The sequence below is a fragment of the Mycteria americana genome, chromosome Z (genome assembly GCF_035582795.1).
Source record: "Mycteria americana isolate JAX WOST 10 ecotype Jacksonville Zoo and Gardens chromosome Z, USCA_MyAme_1.0, whole genome shotgun sequence".
Lineage (NCBI taxonomy): Eukaryota > Metazoa > Chordata > Aves > Ciconiiformes > Ciconiidae > Mycteria > Mycteria americana.
Window position 1 is genome coordinate 25,124,002 of NC_134396.1, and position 22,011 is coordinate 25,146,012.

The 22,011-nt window shown below is 36.6% G+C and overlaps 1 protein-coding gene across 4 annotated transcripts in view; it reads right to left on the reverse strand.

The window, feature by feature from the left end:
* Positions 1–22,011, reverse strand: part of PTPRD (protein tyrosine phosphatase receptor type D) — a 386,895-nt gene that overhangs the window by 44,301 nt on the left and 320,583 nt on the right. For all 4 annotated transcript variants that reach the window (XM_075526932.1, XM_075526931.1, XM_075526929.1 and 1 more), the window contains 2 exons: positions 19,387–19,510; positions 8,196–8,371 (listed from right to left, as the gene is read on the reverse strand). In XM_075526932.1, the coding sequence (XP_075383047.1) occupies positions 8,196–8,371; positions 19,387–19,510 (300 nt within the window). The remainder of the gene's footprint in view (positions 1–8,195; positions 8,372–19,386; positions 19,511–22,011) is intronic.

The window sequence follows — 22,011 nt, forward strand, 5'->3', positions numbered from 1 at the left end:
CATTTTGAAGGATGAGTCTGTCAAACAGTTAAGTACAGCAAGATTTTCCAAAAAGGTCTTGAAAAGGTTTATATGAATGGAACCGAGGAGAAAAGTGAATGGGCTGACTACTTTTTGCTTCATCTTCTTCCTGTACTCAAGGCTGATCACTGTGTGCAGCCTGAATAATGCTTTCACTGAACGAGATATTACAGTACCGTATGAAGAACATATTGAAGAATTCAGCTTATTATTCAAGTGCTCTAACGAAGATTTTCTATTGTCCATACAAGAGAGCTAGCTGTTTTAGCTGATATGAATATTATGTAAGAAATGACTGAAACAAAATAATCAAAAGAGTGAAACATCAGAGCAACAAAATTCTATTATTCTTATGGTTTTGGTTCTCCTGAAGGCCAGAAGTGAATGGATGAAACAGCACAAAAATGAGAAACAGTACATTGGAGAACATTTTGGGGATCTTAAGAGGTTTCAGTTTGGATTTTGATTTTTGAATGGAATTTTGAGTCACTGTGAGCTTTCTATTGCTAGTTTAATACATGGTTAAAATTCTTAATCTCATAAATGTATTTCATAGAGTTCCTGTGATATTAACCAGAAAGACCATCTAGAAAAAACATCTATTACCAACATGTGCCTTTCAGTAGCCAGCTGTATCCATTAACTTCCTTAGAAAATAGGAAAAGATTTGTAAATGATGGAAAACGTAAATCATATTATTCTCTTTCAGAGATACCCGCCTGAAGAACTTAAATTTTCCAGATGTATTTCTCACCATAAAGGAGAACTGGTCTTGAATCTTTCACCAGAATCTGCTAAATAAGGAAATGTGAGGTTATTTTCCCTAAACAATAGTTAATTCACTGACCTTTTCAAGCCTGAAATTCCTTGAAAGAACTCCCTGCACTGAAGTAACAGGTTGTAGTGCTAAACCAAACATGAAATAATCATCTCATTTTGAAAACCAATATGCAGAATCTTTAGTTTTGCAAGGAAAACTTCTAACTCAAAATGTCAATGGCCATTCTCTACATGTGGCATAGTCCCTCTGTCTGTATTAAGAGAAGAATTATATGAGGTAGTAATGTATGTCTTATTTCAAGTACAAAGCAAATGAACTAAGCAAATAAAGTCCAATTACAGAGTTACAATACAGTTTTGACTAAACCACTTGCTATACACTTGCTTCAGGGACATGGTATTTTTGAGACAACTATCAGTTTACCCTAACAGCTAAGAGAAACCACTTCATTTATGGACACAGAATCATAACACAAAAACCTGGATTGTTGCCTTGAAAAATATGTGTGGCAATACCAGGCATTGCCATATCATTTCAGGTAAGACTCTGGTGTAAACAGTTCTTGAAAGCTTACAGTGGAAGAGGCTGCACAAAATATCCTATGGAATTTGCTCCATTCATGACATATTTTGGAAGTTCTTTAACAGTTTAACACAAAGCACCTTTTCTGCAAAGTTTATTTCTTCCTCCTAGAGCCCCACAGGCAGGGAAAATGGTTGATTGCCATGAAATTTTTAACAGCCTTTCACATGCTGGAAGACTAGTATGTTTTCCTTCACTCTCTTATATATAAACCAAATCCAATTCTTTCTGACCTTCCCCATACATCATTTCTTCAACCTCTGATCATTACTGTTCTCTTCTAGATTCTCTGTAATTTACCAACATCTTTTCACATTGGGCATTCATTCTGTATGTCCTCAACTCCAAATGGGCATAAGCTGAAATAACCAGACACAGCATGCCGAAACTGCTTTCAGCCTATGTAGTGGTGTTACAGCATTTCTTTCCACACAAAATTAACCCTGCTTACAGTCTGGCATTTCCACAGCTATTTTGCTGGGTGACGTAATAGTCTGAGTTTTAGCTGAGGCACCTCAGCACAGGAATTCCACCTGTAACGTGCCTAGAAAAAGAAACTTTAAGCTTTACTGGTGAGTGAAGTCTATGTTAATATACATCTAGGATTAGATTCTTACATGAATTAAGCACCTATGACTGACTGCATTTCAGTGAGAGTTAAGCACGTCCCTGCCCTTGTGCCTCTGTGAATCCTTCCATAATGAATAGCCATATGGTCGAGTTTCACAATGCTGACACGGTAACTGGTGACTCCAGCTCGTACAATGGTGTAGGAATTCTTGGACTGTGGCCATCGCATTCTGTTACAGTGAAAAAAAGCCAGTACAAACCTACACATTTTTATTTTTATTTTTGTAAATCTGGTGAACACATGGTCTACTTGACTTTGGATTTTTCCTTTTTTTTTGCCAGGTGTCTCATTCATTCTTTTTCTGACTCATATCTTAGCATGCTGGGAGCACTAAAGAGGTCAAATAAAATTCTGATAGGGCATTATTGATACAGAAGTTATTGGTTTGCTGTTAAAATTAGGGAACGAACAATGACAAAACTGCACATTTAATTCTTCTTTAGTAAAACAATGCAATTCATTATGAAAGAATGCCATCTGCAACACATGTCCTATCTGCTAATATGTCTGCTAAGAGAGATGTTAACTTACCTCTTACCAGATAAAGACATGCATATTTTTCTTGTTGCTGCAAAATGTAGCTAAAATTTTTATTTATGTTTTCCTATGTTTAAACACATATTTCACAACTTCAAAAAAGAAAAAAAATTACATACCTGTGCTGCCCAATACAAAACATCAGTGCAGCTTTTATGCACAAATCAATTACATTTTGTCTAAATACAGTAGAATACAGGTGCACTTGGGAGCATATTGATATAATCTGTAACGATTTGTTAAATGCATATATTGATGACTTTTCTACTCATATTAGTGAAGATGTCTTATTGTCACTTATTTTCGATCCAGTATTTTGACAGGTAGTAGCTCCAGTATTACCTGTCAAAACATACTTAGGAGGAAAGATCTGTAATTTGCTGCTGAAGCCCTGAACAACAAATGGAAAATGACCTTAATCACAATCACATAAAACTCTGCTGCACAGCCTGTATTTGTCTGAAAGATCTTCATGCATTTCACACAGACAAGGAAACAATGTTCTCAGTTTTCTTTGCTTATTACTTACTGTTGTGCATGTACTATTGCTTTGTCTTAGCTATGAAGTCAGCTACATTAGGTATCAGTGCCTACTCTGCCATCAACAAATGAAGATTCATTAAAAATGTTAGCAATTTGTGCATTTGGAGTAGAAGAATTTAGGGTTCTTCCCAGACCTGCCTTTAAGTTTTCCGTGCCTATAGCAAGACTTAGAAACCTTTGGTGGCCAGAAGTTTGTTTCAAAGCTATTCTTACTAAAGAGTTCCCAGGTACAAGTACACTTTCCACTGTGCTTATTCAAATTTTTTTTTTTTTAATTACTTGAATCTGAAAAAAGCTTCCCTGATTTAATTTAATACATCCCACTCCTTCAAAAAAAAAACCAAACCCACCAAACAAAACATAACCCCAAAAATGATTTTACTCCAATTTCCACATTCAAGACACACATCTTCATCTACCTGATATTTCTACTGTCACCCAATCTCCATTTTTCTAAGACATGGGATAGTCTGTAAAAAATAAGTTGAAAGACTCAGATGGAGTGTTCTGATTTGGGGAGGTTCAGACCTGCTGCATGACACTTGGAACAACAGAAGTACCTATTTAGCATTGCAGCAACCTCAGGAAGACTCCGCCTGGGTTTTCTCAGGACAGTACCAGCTCTCCTGACTCTCTTGGGTATCAGTGACCAGTTGAGAGAAGCTAAGTTCAGGGACTTTTAACTATCCTTAGATGTTCTTACGGAACTGATACAGGGTCCATGCAAATAGTCTCACCTATTTCAATACTGAGGAACAAAATCTGAGACAGCATACATAACTTTTCTACTGGACTTGTTTCTACCTCCCCTTTCCCAGTGAAAACTCAGAATTCAAGATGTTAACCTTTGACAAACCAAGATGATTATTCTATGCTTATATTTTTACATATTCTTGGCTTATAATATTGATGATGATATCCACTTCCTGACAGTCAAATGAGTGTCTGGATCAGGCTAGCAGAATGCCACAAATGTAGTTTCCTCATGTATTCACTTAGTCATTAGCAAATTTGAATGAAGCCAATAGTATCAGTATGAAAACTAAAGCCTTCCTCATCAGTATACAAGTTCAGAATCTGGCTCATATTTGAATAATTGCTAGGGTCATTATATTGTTGACCTTTGACCTGATTGGTGTTTTTTGACAGAAGATTCTAATCCTAGGCATTATGGTCCCAACATAGAAAATATTGCCAATGAGGTTAAGGAAGGAGGTAAGTATTTTCTATCAGTTCCAAAATAACATAATAAGTGTATTCAAAATAAGGAATTACATAGCAAAGAAGGAAAGGATTGAATTATCTTTTTCAAGTGGATGATCCACAACAGTATCCTACCCTGAAACAGGTGGCAGGACTAAATGTTTCCTGTTTGAGGCAGTATTATCTTTTGCTAGAACGTGAGATTCTCTATCTTCATCTGATCTTTCACATCATTCACTACAGCACGCGAGTTCTCAGAATATTCAATTAATTCAGAGGATCAAAAAAAAAAAAAGGAAAATCTGCAGTGCTGGGGCGGAGGGGAAGACAGAGGAGTGGGGAAGAGAGGTATCACACATTAATACTTTACATGCTTTACAGCTTTCCTTACTGTAACACAAAACTGCTTTTTTTAATCTTTAATTTGCAACCTTCAATATAATTCTTTTATTTCATTTAGATTAAACTCATGTATGTGACAAATATGCTACCAACACTGTTCCATGCACTGCCAGTGTGTATAATCCTTTTTGATATAAATTATGTGTATGGTAGCTGAATGATGGGACTGACTTTCTCTCTCTAGTCTGGTTTAGGTCAAGTGAGATTCAGGTGATGACATTTCATATAAAACCAACAAAGTGTGAAAGGTTATAAGTGAAAGAGCTTCTCTTTTCCTGCAGGTTCCTTTTAGGCAAACAAATGAATAATGAATTCACTGTAACATCTTCATTTGATGTACTCAGCTGTAAAATATGTACATTCTCAAAGCTGAAGTTACTCAGACATCTAACACATGCTAATGAACCAACTTTGTTTCTGCAGATGCAATTAAAATCCCTATCTCTATCTATGCAGTCCAGGTTAAAAAGGCTGATATCAAGCTGCAGGACTACATAATGAAAAAATCAAGCTAAACAGAAATGACGACATGGAGATGGAGAGTAGATGAAGTCCCAGAGAGAAATGATCTTGCCTTGCAGCAGGAATAATGATCAGGCTGCCAAGACACAAAAGCAATCAAAAAGGAATCAAAGGAAAAAGAGAAACAAAATTAGTGAAGATCTTCATCTCTAGTGGTATGTAACAGTGGTATTGTATTTCATGTTTGAAATTTCACTTGGTCGCCTGCTATAAGGATATGCTATATAAAAATGATAGCATAAGAAAAATTAACAATGAAATGTTGTCATCGTATTCTTTTCCCACACAGGGATTCCCATTGCTGCCTCACCATCAATACCATTAATTACATTACATGTAGCTACTGTATTAGGAGAAGAGGTAACTGGTATGCCATATTCACAGATTTGCAGACTCTTAAGATTGGAGCTGAATTATGTACTGGATAGCTGGTCTCTAATGCTCTGCATTTAGTGCATCAAACTCACTTGACCTATGAACACAGAATGAGCTAAACTATGCACAAAAAAATACGCAAACATAAGCACTGAATGCACAGACAATCCATTGACTTGATTGTCTGGTCTATCATTACACTCAGGGAATGTATTGCTGCTGAATGCTAATCACTTCTGGAGGTGATTACTATTCTGACCAGTGTTTTTTTAGGGTGCAGTCAGCAAAGGCTAGAGTTAGCTTAAAACTCTGTTAAGCAATTATAGGAGAGAATGAGTAGAATTCCATTTAATTACATCAAAACATCTTTCTAGACAGTGGCTGTCTGTGGCCTGCACTATTAAGATAAACTCTCAAGTATTTAAGTACACCTTCTGCAATAGGTTGCTTATTAGGATCAAATTTTTTCTTAGCACTGATGCTATTTAGCAGCAACTTTATTATATAAGAATTAGTGAAGAAATGGGAAAAATTTCATTTGCTTAATTCCAAACAACTGTCAGTGCCTAGACTAGACAAGATAAAATGAAAATTTCTGATAAAATTACCCTCTGCTATGTACTAATTGCCATCAGGTATGTACAGGCAGTGGTGTTAATGCAGGTTGAATTTACATGCGGAAAGTGATTCTATAATTAGAATGCTATACCTTGCTTGAACTGCAAAAACCCTACTCTATTTTTAAAAAGTGATGAAATGGTAAAAGTATAAATATATATACGTACTTTGATAAGCCTTCAGAAAGGAATGACAGTTGCCAAGAGGTTCAACAAGTTATGTAATAATTGAAATTATATGTATCCAAGCATGTGAAAAAAACATCAATTGCAGCATAGTACAGCATTAGGCTTTACGGTGCATTCCCCCCCGTTCCAAGATTACACATGCAAAAACATTTTCATTTTGAAATGGAGCTCACCCATGAATTACTGAAATATCAACTATTATCCAGTTACCTCCATAAGATACTTTTTACTGATTTAAAAGCTTTTCTGGATGATAAATCTCCTCTCCTCCTCCCCAGTCTCTTTCTCTCTTTCTGAACTGTTCTTGATCCGCTGTATTTATTGCCTTTTTTAACACATGTTGCACAGCACCTTAGGTACCTTAGTTTTTTGTATTGCTAAGGGCCTTCCACCTGCAATCCTGCAGCCTGCCTCCCACTTGCAGCTCCCTACCCCTTCGCACAAGCTCCCAGGACAGTGTACCCCAGAATGCCTGTAGCAGTCCTTTTCCCACGACACTCTTGTTTGTTATTCATCTCCTGGTCTTATACTTGCAATCCCTGATACTGTTGTTACGGCAGGTTCCCAAGGGAAGCGATTGCTACTGATGTTAGAATCACCCCTTCTTTCTACCCTTTCCTGATTTCTACAGTTGGTTGTAGCTTCTGGTTTACACTACAGGACTCATTAATGCGTTTGCAGAAAGCTCAGCAATGAACCGGCCGCGTAGCACCTTCCCCAGTCAACGCGTGCTCCCAGCAATAACAGCTTCATAAGCAGGAACAACCCACAAGGAGTTTGAATACGTCTTGACATAAAATAGAGAGTTATTGTGGGAAAAATATGATGGGGAAACAACCTGCTCTACTGGAGAGGATGCTGAGGGCTGGACACTCACTTCTCTTTCTGATTGGCCACTGAGAAGGGTTTTTCCCTTTTCTTTTTCTCACCATCTTTCTCTCCTTCTTTTATTTTTTTTTCATTCACTCCTCCCCCCCCCAGTAACATCCACCATTAGAACTGATGAACACCATCAAATACGGACGTGCTAGTAAATCTTCATGCAATACACACTGGTCTGTTACTACGCTGTCCATCACTTTCCTTATTATATAACAAAAAAGTATTATTACTTTTGATTTCCCTTCACATATAGCACATCTTTTATTATAACATTTCTATTATTAGAATAGTATTCTTACATTTTAGTCCTTTACTTTCCTAATTTAACTTTGCCCTCTAAAAATGAATTTTAAATATCACAGATAATTTTGTATTCTATTACTGCATAGGCTGTTGTAGAGTTTTCCTAGCACCCAGCATGTGCTAAAAAAAATTCTTATGTTTCTTAAGCAAATCCAAACCCTCACTGTTCTTAAGTAATGTTTAATCTATACGATATAAAACTGAAAATTGAATGCTGTTGACATACATTAACTTCCTCATAACAGGATGATACAATTGTATTCTTGATAGCACAGAGGAAGTAACATTTTCAATCACCACCTAATATTTCCAGTATGATTGAAACAGAAAAAAAAAAAAATCACTGGGGATCAAGAGATTTTAAGTTTTTCATAGTATAAAAAAACCTACAAAATAAGTGGTGTGACTTGGTAATTTCACAGCAGAACTAACATTTCCTATAGAAGTGATTTTCATAGTATGGACACTTTTTACTGGTGGCAACCTAAAAGAAAATCAGTTCTTGTGCATATACAGGAGGCAGACAAACATACATGAAAGAAACAAAAATCTTATGTAAGTGACTACTCAGGTACAATATTATTAACATTGTATATGCTTTCCTTACCCTGGACCTCTCCTCTAGTTTTGTCATCATGACGACAGTTGCACCCCGTTGCTCCCACATCATTCTCCAGAAGTCACCAAAGGTTTCTGGCAATGCCCCTTGTGTTGCTATATAAGCATTCTGCTTTCTGTATCCATCTATGTAGTTGGCATTGATATAGTCACTGCCCGGTATGCCTGCAAAGAGAGAAGAGTGAAAACACGGGGCAGCATTTCTGTGCTGTCCTATTGTACAAGGGCTAAAAAATCCTGTGACACAGCTGGATTAGCGAATCTTAGCTTGCTGCATGTCAAGTAGTACATGGGTACTTGCAAGTGAGTGTATGCCATTTATGGAGCCGAGGGGTATGATGGCCTCTCTGGGAATATGCATTCTTTTGAAACAAAGGAATCAGTCAGATAAGGAAGTATAAAAGAAGCCTGAAAAGCTGTAGCAGATTGAGAGACCTGGGAGTAGAAACAGCTGCATTTAAAAGGTGGTCAACCACCAGTCCGGCAGCCTCTGCCTGGGCCAGACAGGGAAGCCTCTCCATCAGATGCCCTGAGTAGGCTCCATTTAACACTCTCATTGAGCTCATTGCATTTTTTTTTTAATATAGAAAAAGGGTTAGTGTTGTCAGACTATTAATATTACTGCTACATTCATTTTTCCCATTAAATATGGGAAGATAACTATGAGCTTTATTTTAACAAAACACATTACGTAAGTCAGGTCTAAGAAACAGTGGAATCTGCTACATGGTGTGTGCACGAAATAAAGACCTCTGCAAGTCTGAATAAAAATTAAATGTATGAAAAGAAGGTGGAATCCAAGACCTGTGGGCACATTGGACCTACGCTGTCAATTGCTCGAGGCTCAGGTATTTTGGACAAGACTTCCAGAGGGACTTGGGGTGTGTCTACCAGGCACATGTCCATGCTTTGAGCCACATGGAAGCGAGGCAGCTCCTCACTGGAACCTATTTAACTGAGGGTATGCAGTGCCATGTCTGTGCTGAGAGCAGGACCGTAACATGCTGCCTCCCAATGCTGAGGAGGAGTATTGGCTGTAGTGAAAATCATGTTACTAGTCTGGAGTAATAAGGCAGCCGTGCTCACAAAAAGGGGTAAATATGGACATACAGGTCTCAGTCCTGTCCCTTCTACATTCAGCAGTGCAGTGTCCAGCTTTTAACTCAGACTATGTGCATGTTGGAAGACAAAGCATGGCAGGCACAAGTTTTGATGTCACTGAAGTTTTTTAACTGATGATTTGAGGAAGAAACGATACTTATGTGAGACCCTGGTGCTGGTGGGATGGCAAAGTAGTGTTTCCCACATTACTGCAGTGTTGAACATGGAAGTGTTCACCAGAAGAGTTAGCTGAAATACAGAACTGTGCATCATAATAAAATGATATAAAAGGTTTGTTAAAGTAATTACCAGAAGTTACTTCTTTGAGCAGAAATGAATGATTTATGTTTACACAGCGAATCTGCCATGCTGTCCTGGTTTCAGCTATGATAGAGTTAATTTTCTTTATAGTAGCTAGTATGGGGCTAGCTACCCATTGGATTCATGCTGAAAACAGTGTTGATAATACAGAGATGTTTTATTGTTGCTAAGTAATGTTTGCACTAGTCAAGGACTTTTCAGCTGCCAGGTGCAGCAGAAGCTGGGAGGGGACACAGCCAGGATAGTTGATCCAAACTGACCAAAGGGCTATTCCATACCATATGGCGTCATGCTCAGCATATAGAGCTGGGGAAGAAGGAAGGCGGGGATGTTGGGAGTGATGGTGTTTGTCTTCCCAAGTAACCGTTACGCGTGATGGAGCCCTGCTTTCCTGGAGATGGCTGAACACCTGCCTGCCCATGGGAAGGAGTGAATGAATTCCTTACTTTGCTTTGCTTGCGTGCGCAGCTTTTGCTTTCCCTGTTAAACTGTCTTTATCTCAACCCACCAGTTTTCTCACTTTTACTCTTCTGATTCTCTCCCCCGTCCCACCAGGGGGGAGTGAGCAAGTGGCTGTGTGGGGCTTAGTTGCTGGCTGGGGTTAAACCATGACACATGCCCAAGTCTACAACCCCAGGATACGGTGCAGGTTCCACAAACTGTTCCAGAAGAGAGTCAAGGTGATACAAGCTCCTTGGCTTATTCTAAAGCTGTGACTATTTTCACTCAACAAAGCAACAGAGTTGAACTTCTTTGGCTATGAAACACAATAAATTATCAAATACGTTTAAAGAAATGTTCCTCAAGCTTTCTGTCAGAAACTGAACCTCCAAATCTATTCTGATGTATTATCTCCTGCTGGTGATCCCAAACCAGGAATTATAAGGGCTGCACATGCCCATCTTTCCTGACAACCAGTGGCATACATCTAAAAATGTCTTCCAAAATAACTTGAATTTGAATGCAAAGTAGAGGTACCTCCTTAACACTTTCCTTGTTTGTTTCTAACTACAATTTGAAGACCTTCTCCACTCATTCTGGGTAAGCTTAATGTTTCATTCCACTACTTACTTATTTAGTAATGAAGAAACCAACTGATTAACTGTGACACTAATTAAGACCCAATATAATCTTGAAATGCTTCAGATTATGGGTTACTGCAGCTGTAGTCTGGCATAAAATTTTGCCTTTATGCCCAAGAAAGCTTAGTAGATTTTCTTGTATTATATGTTCAAATTATATTTAAACACAAATTTTAATTTGATTTGACTTTCTGTACAATTAAAAGAAAAATCTGACAAGATATTTCAGGGAATGAAAGAGTTTGTAACTTCAGGGGCACAAGAGAGGCAGCAAATGGCACTCCTCAGGCAAGATGCATGGATGGACACAGAAAGACTGGTTGACTCTGATTAGAACTGATTGAAAGTCTCTTCTGGGAGAAAAATAAAACAAAATAAAAAACCTTTAAAACCTGCATAGTCTATAGCTGAAAAGCATGATTTCCCTCCATGAAAGGCAGAAATAGGAGTTCAAAAGCCTCCCTCTTGTAGACTTGAAACTTTTTTACATGACTCTTCTTATTGTGGATATTGGAATTAATGACTTAGAAAATACAACTGCTAGGCACAATGCCGTATTTTCTTCCTTTCTCAAGATAATAAAACATTTTTGCACAAAACAGATGAGAAAGAAAAATGAAGCCAACAGGAGAAATCTACACCAACTGGGTATTATTACCAAAGGAACTGAGAAAGCTGGTAAGAAATGTTTTCTGCATAAATTAGAATTATATTATGATGCCTGGTATCATACTTTGAAGCATATGTTATAAATAAAAGCCTGAGGAAAAAATGAAAAAGAAAAACAACACTTTGTAAAGTGGTTAAACGATCTTCTGGGAAAGCTGTCCTCTGGAGCTGATACTGCACAAACTCAGCGTGAAAATTAAGCATGAGAAGTGTTGCAAACTGTGCACTAAAGAATGATCTTTACAAATCTTAGCAGCCAATCGTAGTACCTGATGTAGAAAAATCCAGAATGCCTAAAATTGTAAATACTCTTTCTACTTACTAACTTGTATTCAATTTATTGATAAATCAGATTAAAATAAATAACTTCTAAATTAAATAATTTCTAATTCTTTAAATTACAATGAAGAAAAGCTTCCAGATTATACTTTCCTGATCACAGATGCAAGTAAGAGAGAATTAAGATTAACAATTACTGATATTTGCAAAAAGGATTTCTTGCCAGCTTCCTCTTTATTTCTCCACTTGCCTTTTATCAAGAGGACACAAAAAATCCTGTATGTTCCTTAGCCAGAAAAAACCTTTTACATGGCAACTCAGCCTCCTGGCACATGAAAAGGATATGGCTGGGACATGGACAGGAAAGTCCATTTACCACAGGACCTGAGCAACGGTTAGTGACTTAACTAATGCAGTTTCGGGAAAAACTAGGTGCTGCTCCAACAATTTGCACTGCAAGAAGATTTTCATCAAGGGTTTACCTCTAGGAGAATACAGTACTCTATAGGGTTATATCTCTACTGAGATCAAGAGAACAATAGGATTCATAATGCTCAGCTCCATTGTCTCTCTCACCCACAGTATCCATTAGGTGTTTCCTTTGTTCTCCATCCATTCTCATAGTCCCTTCAAGTATCATATCCATTTCCCATACTGAGTCTCTTTTCATCACTGTGTTCATGCCTGACCTCAGTTTCACATCCTGTTCCAAAATCCTTTTGTATTCTGTAATGCCATTTTCCACTCTCACCTTCTGTCTCACACTTTGCCACACCAGTTTTTGTTTCATCAGCTATGTCCCCACAATGTATACGCTTAAAGCCCTCTAGGGAAGCTGCCTTATCATAAGAGGCCTAATGAAGTGTGTGCAGTTTAAAAATAACATATACAAAACCTGAACATCTGTAAATATCTATACTGACCAAGCAGAAACAATCATCAAAGGCAAATAAATCTAAATATTAAAATGTCACTTTCTGCAATGACTTTTCTGGCCATAACCTCATTCTGAGCTGAGAAAGCTGAACAATTCTCTGCCAAGTCTAATAGTGCAAAAACAATGAAATGACAACTAGTTTGACTGCAGTACAATGAAATCCTGCAAACCTTTGTTAGCTGCTATAGCTTGAAGGCAACATACCCACAAGCACAGCAGCAATTGCCATCATTACTTAAATTTGGGTTTAATAGTTAAGAGAGGTCAGTTGTTCTGGAAAAACATGGGTCAAGAAGGGGACAAAGCAACCAAATTCTGCCTTCAGTAATACTGATATGAACCTTAACTAAGTATATCGGCATCAGTGGCGTTTACTGGGATTTAGGATGGCATACCTGAAGTGTAAATTTAGGGTAATCCACACAGTATAACCTGACTTTTACAAGTTTCATGAAGGCAGAAACACAGTTTCTGCACAAAAAGTCAGCTAAAGACTAAGCTTCCAGATTGTAATTCTACCATAACTATTTTCTAGTAGCCTTTTCAACTACGGTGATGAATGACCAGAGTCTGCAATCTCCTTACGCTGCCAGACAGGAATCGAGCACAATGGGGGAAGAATCAGATGAGTAGTTGAGCATAAAAGACATCCCATTTTCAAATATCTCAAGAGAACAAAGCAGTCCAGATTCTACAGAGTAAGAATGAATGAGCAATGAAACACAATTAGCCAATGCCACAATTAAAGTGCAAAAGATTAAAAAAAATGAACTCTATAGCTCCAGATTTATGCTGAGACTGTACTTATGAACTGAGCTGACAGTACAGCTTGCTGCAACATAGACTCAGATCCACAAAGGCTAATAATGTAGACCTCAGAATTATTCACTTGATTTCCTGAAGACAGTTATAATCTTAAATAGCTTTAATTAGACTTCACGTTTTATTCACAAACTGAAATCAAATCATGAAATTATTTCAAGCCTTTACAAAGGCTAAGTACTGAACAGACTTTCTATTTAAAACAAATTAAACCATAAACCTTTGTTTCTGTGCTGCTTCCCTAAGAGATGTGCTGTTAGTCATAAAAAGAGTGTGGAGTAATAGGATTAAATTCTGTCATGCTTGTAAACAAGTTGGAAAAGTGCAATGATGAACTCAAAATGCTGATTAAGCTGTACTGTTGGTTTAAATCAATGACTGATGTTTTTGAATTATGTCAGAGCAAAAATTAACTAAGGCAGCTACTAGGTGCCAGTAGCAACTGTCTATGTGGAAGTTTTTGTAACATGAAATCTATATAGTTAAGGAGATTATAAAATTCAAATGGTCTAAGCACAAATCTGTACTGTAAGAACTCACTGAAAAATGAAGCAGAACAAGACCAATGAAGATACTGTAGTAATGAACGTTGGTAAAATGAGAGCTTTTTAGAAAGACAGGAAAATTCACTACGTATCATCCTAACAATGTAAGGTACGAAGGAAAAAGAAATGACAGAAAAAGAAAACCTATAGATTGCTGGATTGTGGATGGACTATTAGGACTAGGAGAGTCTGGTGAAGAGGGAAAAGGTGAAAGATATGGAGTCTCAAAGTGAAATGTTGCATTACAGAGAATTATGGAAAGAAGGCCACGTCAAAAAGGGGTGGGCAGAAGATGCAGAATTAAGCAGGACAAAGAAAGGGATTGTGCAGAGGACAGAAGACAAATATTTGAAAGGAAAAGAAAAAGGCAGTAAAAATCTGGAAAAGGTGAAATGTAGGGATGGAAACTAAGAAGTAGGAGCTGTAGAAGATCTGCAGGCAAGATGAGGAGCTTGGAAGGTGAATAGCAGAAAAACAGGCTAGGAAACAGGAGGAGCTCTGTTAAGGAAAAAAAAAGGAAGCTTTGATTTGTTTTGTTTTGTTTTGTTTTGTTTTAAAAGTTGGCTAGTATTAAGAAAGTGTACAGAATGAAAGTAAACAAATTGTTCAGTGCAGTTCCTCAGAGACACAGATAGCAGCATTGTGCCAGCACACTGGCCACAATACATTGAGATAGCAGTATGTTGCATGATAGTGCAAAGCAGATATTGAAATCCAACATGAAGTCATCCAACAAGAAGAACATTACTTTACAGCTGTCTGAAACTTGATTTAGTGATTCTCCAACTCTTTAAACTGAGTAACTCCAAAGTTATCTATCAAAGGAATTTCTTTTTGGATAGAAATCTTCTATGATGCACTAAATGATGCACTAAAAGGGCCGATGAGTGCCTCTACTAATATAAAAAGAAATGATTTCTGGTTTGATAATTCCTGCAAAAAACAGTTTCAATATGAGTGTGCACAGTAAATTGCGAGGTGCCAAATCTTCATTACCCATTCAAGAACAAAACCACTGGATGTTTTGCCGAAGCTTTCCCAATGGACACTATGGGTATGTACACAGGAAAAAGTCAGAATTGTTCTGAGCTGATTTCAAGGGTATCACGAATGACACCATTTTTGTTGTTAAGTTACAACTATAACAGCATAAGTAGATCCATAGGCCAAAATTATTATACCTCTACAACTTGCCTCGGCATTGCTGTTGAGATAGCCACCATGAAGTCTACTCTATGAAGTCTACTTCATAGGGACTTCTACACCATGGAGTCTACTTCACTGATCTTTCTGTATCCCATTATCTCATCACTGAAATACTTTTGTTGTTTTTAAGGCACTCGAGGCTTGCAGGGGGAAGTGGCATACAATTACTCTAAGTGTCTAATTATATATTGTTAGCAGAATGCAACACAAATGCAATGTGAGAGAGCACAAATAATTTATATAGTCCATGACTGTTCAGTAGATGTTCAAGCATTTATATTGACCAGAATACTTTCTAAATCCAAAGATGATGGCCTGCATACTCTATGATAATTTACTGATAAATGGCAATCAGACAGGTAAGAGTATTAGCAGTTTCTTGCCTTTTTCTTTCTTGACCATTTATAATACAGTCAGAGACTTCTAGCTTTAGCAGCATTTTAAAGACACTAGATTTCCCATCAAATAAAAATTACGCTGGTGAAATATGATAGATATTATTTATTAATTTTTTTTAATCACTAGCATTATGCAAATCCATGCCACAGATGGCAGACTTTTAGTCTTGGATGCCTCCTAAAAGAACTGGCAAGACTTTTTAAAATGCAGAATGTTTAATCATTTTTTCCCCAGTATTTTATTTATTCTTTAGGGGTTTAAGATCACAGACCTAGCTGTTTTAACTTGATCTATTTCTCTTTTAATTGGAAAATTCTGCCCTCGAATCCATTTAGATGCCTATAATAAACTTCACTACATTATAACATTCTTTCATTATACCGTAAAATTCCAAGTGCCCCTCTTGGGGATGGACACACGGACACAATGGACACATCCAAAGACAGCACAACATGAGCAATGAAATTTCAAAAACATGGGAACAAAATTTTGCAAAGTACTATTTTCTTTCAGGTGGAAATTGAAATTACCACAACTAATCTGAGTTTTCCTTCCAAAAGGACATCTAATGTAATAAAATTTAAACAGTGGTGAGTTTAATAATATCAAAAATATTTCTTACAAAGTGAGCAATTATGTTGCGGAACTCCGTGCTATATGCAATTACAGAGGCCAAGAATGTAGCGGGGATTCAAAACTAGGTTTGAACATGTGTAACAAGTTATAAAAGGTGCCAAAATAAACACTTTGAAAGCGTTACTAAGCCTTGTGTTTCAGGGCTAATGCAATTTTTTACAACTTGATATTATCAATAGGTGGAAAGAAATAATTTCAAATCCCTACTACATGCTTCTTAAGACTTTCTAGGAATCGCTTCGTATTGGCCACAGTCAGGGACAGGCAATTGAACAAAACCGGCCTCACACCCCATTCTAGAGTAGCAGTTACAGCATTCCATGTTGGTGCAACACCATCAAGAGGTAAAGTGACCATCAGTGTAGGATTACAGTTTGGCAGATGCTTTGTTTATGGTTCATATATATTTGCTCTTACACCTACACCAAGTGTCTAGGTGTAGAATGGAGCTCTTCATCTTAGAAACAGCACAGTTATTATTCAAACCTCACTGACAATACCAGTTTTCTTATGGCCACCAAAGAATTGCAGATAAGGCCTATATGTAAAATCCAACAAAATATTCTCCAGATAGTTGTAACAAAATGTAATGTAGCCCAAATTTAGGTCCTGGTCAACTTGTATACTAACATAGGTAAAGGAGAATTTTTTTTTTTAAGTGATAGTGAAAGTATTGATTTCCCTGGTAGCAAGAAAACAAACGCAGCTGTTGACTAATTAAAATGCTAGGCAGACTGCATATTTTCATTGTAGGAATATTTACTTAAAACTTGAAAGAGAAGCACTTATTACCAAATGCTAAGACCAATGTATTAAACTTACGAAGGTACACACACAAAATTTCAGAAAAACAATCCCAGGGGGATTTGTAAATGTAAAATCCCAGAGCGGGGAAAAAAATAAAAGGATAATTAAATACTAATTCATTACTGTTTTCAAGACAAATTGTCATAGCATAAAAAGGCATTTAATATTTTATTTCTGTTGCTTTTTTCATCATAAACTGAAGACTGAGAAAATATTTACAATTATGCAAATCGCCAAATGGGTCAAAATCCCATTTGTGGTTTTACATCTAACACTGATATTTCAAAGGGCTATAATATTTTTCTTCGTTTAGGGTCACCAACTATTATAGGGTTAGAAATTTTAGCCTCATCGTGGTATTTCTTACCTAAAAAAGGGACTCAAACTTTACAGTTTAACTGTATGTTGGTCCCTGCTCCTTAAAATACTCAGGCCTTTCCTACAGGTACAATGTAGATTTTTTTCATACTTTTACTATCTATTATTTTTAAAAAGTAGTTTAATGTACTGTGTAATTTGCTACTTTTAATTACTTCGACTAACATTTTCTGTTTTGCCTCTTAAATTTTCTTCCCATTCTCTGAATATGTTAATTTTCTTTAAGGGAACCAAATTTCATGGGTCATTTACATGAAGGGGAACCTGGCAGAACTTTTTAAGCCCAGATGTCTGACATAAATTAACAAATAAATTTATCTGCAATTAGATTTTTTCCTCTCCTTCTTCCCCCCATTACACAATTCTTTTTCCAAACAAAATCCTGTGAAAATCTTGTCTTCTGTCAAACAGACTTATTTCTGAGTTAAACATTTTATTCCAAAGAACTTTACATAACAATTCAGAATGGCTGTCCAATAGCTTTTCCTGGCCTTTCCTGACCATGTACTTAGCTCTCTTGTCTGGACCAGTGACACAGAAAGGGATATTTTTCTTGAATTACATCACATATAATGCTAATTAAAATATGCTCTCTTCAGTGTTGAGACAGGTAGTTCTACCAGGTAGGGGCAGGTTTCTATACAGCTATATTCTTCTACAAGGCAATGTGAAAAATTGTAAGTGACATTACAAAAAATCTTGTCAGAACTGCTAGGTGAGCCTCAGAGGTGGAACAAACATAAGCAGATTATTATATGCAAATTCTGCACTGCAATAATTTAAATTTTCTAATACATTTGAGAAGCTATTATCTGTGTTATCAAAGCCGACTGTATGCAGCTGCAATAAACAAGGGAAGATATAAACTTCAATCAGTAGGATCGCCTTTTTCTTTACCAAGCAGCTAATATTAAAATGGATTACAACTATAAATACTGTCCCTCCTATATACAGTGTCGTCCAGTTTGGAGTAGCCTAAGATAAGAAGCTGTTTATAACTGTAAATTAAAACACCTTGCAGCTTAACTTGCAGCATGTTAGGACTGAAATAATTATGACCTTGAATACTGTTCCCTACATCTTATGTATCATATGCAAGCCCTGTCAGAGTTACTGAAGGCAAATTTTATTTTCATTTAAATTGTTTCACTTAAATATATACTCATTTATATTCTGGCCATCATTAATATCTGACTGTCAACAATATAGAATAAACTGAAAATCTGTTTTCATCCCAGGAAACAGGTTAATGGTAAGGCAGAACTGGTAAGAAAAGAAATCCTCTGAGTGAAAACCAGTGCTTCCCATTGCTTTAGCAACTGGTAAGAGACACAACACCCAGGGCTCATCACCTTGGACAGTTTGCTTAAGTTAGAAGTCTAAAATGTTCAAATTTTTGGAAAGCTTTTTGACAAAGAAAGATATAATGAAGAGCTCTCATTATACCTCTCCGCCAATCTTTTGGCAGTGAAATACTGAGGTTCCAACAATGTCTGCAGGTGGACATTTGTTTAAACACTTTGTTTAACATTAATTGTAAATGAAAAGAAAAAAATGGAAGTTTTAACAGAGAGTTCTCAAAATTCTCTCTGAGAACATAAAGTTGAACTGATTTTTTTTCCCACGTTAAGGATTTGGCAACTGAAACTCAATAATCAGATATGTTTATAATGTCATTGATCAACAAAAACCTGAATTCATGCATGGTTACTGCTATATTTGCTTTGTAGAACTAGTATAAGTAAACAGCAACGATAATTTACTTTAGATAACACATTGGCATACACACAGGAACCTGATGCATTCAGTGCTATATGTGACCCTGTGTCAATTTTAGTGTGTTTTCATAATGAATTATTGAGAATGAACATCAGAAAAGGATTGTCATTATAGGAATTTACTGGAAGTACTTCTTTATATCACTATGCAAAGATATCAGGAGGTAAAATTATACTGGATTTTAGGATTTAATTAGTTTAAGTTTAAAGGTCTCCTTACCTTCTATTGCTGAGAGTAGAACACGAGAATGGTCATATGCAATTACATTCGCGTATCTATTCTTTGGTTTGTTTACTTCCAGGTTAGAGTGTTCCCATGTGAACTGCTGACCGGGATCAATAGACTTAAGAAGAAAGAGAAAAAAAGAAAAGGAAACTTTTAGCTAAGGACTACATACTTGTATTTATAATGATTACAAACCACGTGCTCCCATAGTTTACTCTAGACATATTTTGCTTTTGAAAGAAAATTATGACTTTGGGACACATTGTAACATATTATATTGTATTATATCATATTATATAAAGCATTTTGTATTTATGCATCTGAAATTTCCATCAGGAATTTAAACCATAAGCTTTTCAAATCCAAGGCTTTCTCTTCAGAAAGGCAAGGGTATGCTATCCATTTTTTTATCTTTTCACTCAGTTTGGCAAGTGAGAGGTTCTAGCATAACAGAGAATGAAAAAAATGTCAGAAATCTCAAAAACACTGGGATGAAGGGGAATAAATATTTTTGTCTTTCTCTATTACTAAATGCACATGTTCAAACAATTCGGTGTTTACTAAATAAACTCCAAATGTTCCTGAAGAAGTTCTCCACAAGAAAAATAATGTTGTTTCTGTTCTTTCATTTTGATGCCAGGCCAACACATGATACTAGTGTTGCTCAGGGAACCAACTGCCTATCATCCAGGGACAACGTAAAGAGACTTGATTTTTACTTCCTTGAGTCATAAATAAGAAAGCAATTTAGGCACATTTGAAATTTTAATGACCTCTTATTTATACACATAACTATATGGTCCCAGAATCACTGTTTATTTCCTGCTTCCTTCATGTTCCAGGTTTGAGTTACTGAAGCTTGTTCCACACTCCTTCGTCCTTCACCAGTAGGAAGACTCCAGGCTCTACTCCACTCTGCTCTACCTCTATGGTTGAGGTATACGTACAGCTGGGTAAATACAAAATACGTAACAGATGGTACCTGCTTATGGTTCTATGGCAGTGGCTGTATGAAAGGTCATCTCATACTGAGAAGTCACAATTAATCACATACTGTTTTACTTTCCCCTTCTGTAACTTTAGAGACCTTAAAATTGTTTCATCAACACGCACATGCAATTATGGTTTGTGGCTCATGCCCTTTGCTTAATCTTGGTAACAATCAGCAGCTCCCTATGCCAGGTTGCTGTAAATTATTAAAAACTTAATGACACAGATAAGCCTAGATGGGGCAGTTCACCAACACTATGTTCACTTTCCATGAGTAGACCAGCAACAAAGCACAAGTTGGGAGCTCCATACTGCCACTACAGCATCAAGCCATCACTTTTAAATCACTTATACTGATTCCTCCCAGGGTTACAACAGCTGTGAGTCCATTTTATGTTAATGGAAGTGAAACATGACCTGTAGTCCATTAGAGTAGGTATTATCAGACAATGAACATGTGCAAAATTAATTAGAGTGATCTATTAGGATTTATCCCTTAGATTAATAATTACTACTTGGCCAGTCAGAAAACTGCTTCGTTCTTATGCATCTTTACATATCTTATACAATTTATTTACGTAACATTCAGAGAATGACTTTGCTTCTTTCTTGAGATGATTCTAAAAAAATTCATTTTGCCTGGCTGCCTGATAGAGAGGTCTTAGAACACCCCAGAATTTCTGTTTGGGAAACCAAGTCCCAGTACCTTACCCTATCAACTAATACCCTAGACTCAACTAACTTTTATAACAGTTACCAGCTAATTTTCCTGAATTTTGCTAACTTTCATTACAGTCCTCTGGAGCTGGGCCTGGCTGAGCTCCTCTGTATAACCTAGCTGAGATCTGCTGAGCAGATGAGTGTGATGGTTCAGGTTCTGGCTCACCCTTTGCATACTGCTTTACTTACAGTAGCTGAGGCAGAGTGTGTGGCAGCTCCTCCCTCAAGACAAAATGAAATGGGACTTTTTAGAGGAATGAGGAAGAAATAAACTGCTTGGGAGCATGATGAAGGCCACGAAAATTTTACTTGTGGTTTGGATATCATTCACTTCAGTTGTATCGCTATGTGTCTTACTAACAGTTCAAAAGGTGTTCTTAAATGGTTTGCAGCTCTGAATGAATCTGATTTCTTTTAATTTCCACACAATTTTTGTCCCCCCTCTGATTTTTTTTTTTAAAAAGCAGTATTTGGGATCACAATCTTAGCAATTTGTGGGACTATGCTTAACATATCTTAATATGTTAACAGTATTAATATCTTACTATTATTAAGCTAGTATCTTAATAGACTAGTTATTAAGAGTTTTACAAAACTGTTGATGGCTTTTTTTTAGCCTTATTGTATTTTGTTTTCATATACAGGAACAACAAACTATCACCCAATTGGTATTCTGCAACTTGCAAAAGTAGACATCACTTCCATGCTGTGCTTAAGTATAAACATAGCAACCTGATCCTTTCAATATTAGGGGTTGGTCCTTCTTCAACCAAAACATTACTTTTTCTAACTACACAGTGAAATTCCTATTTATCAATAAAGGAAAGCAATTTTACTCTGTAAAATTTTTAATCTGTTTTCTTAAATTTTAGTTTCATCACAGTAATGTTTTCCCATCCTCTGAGATGG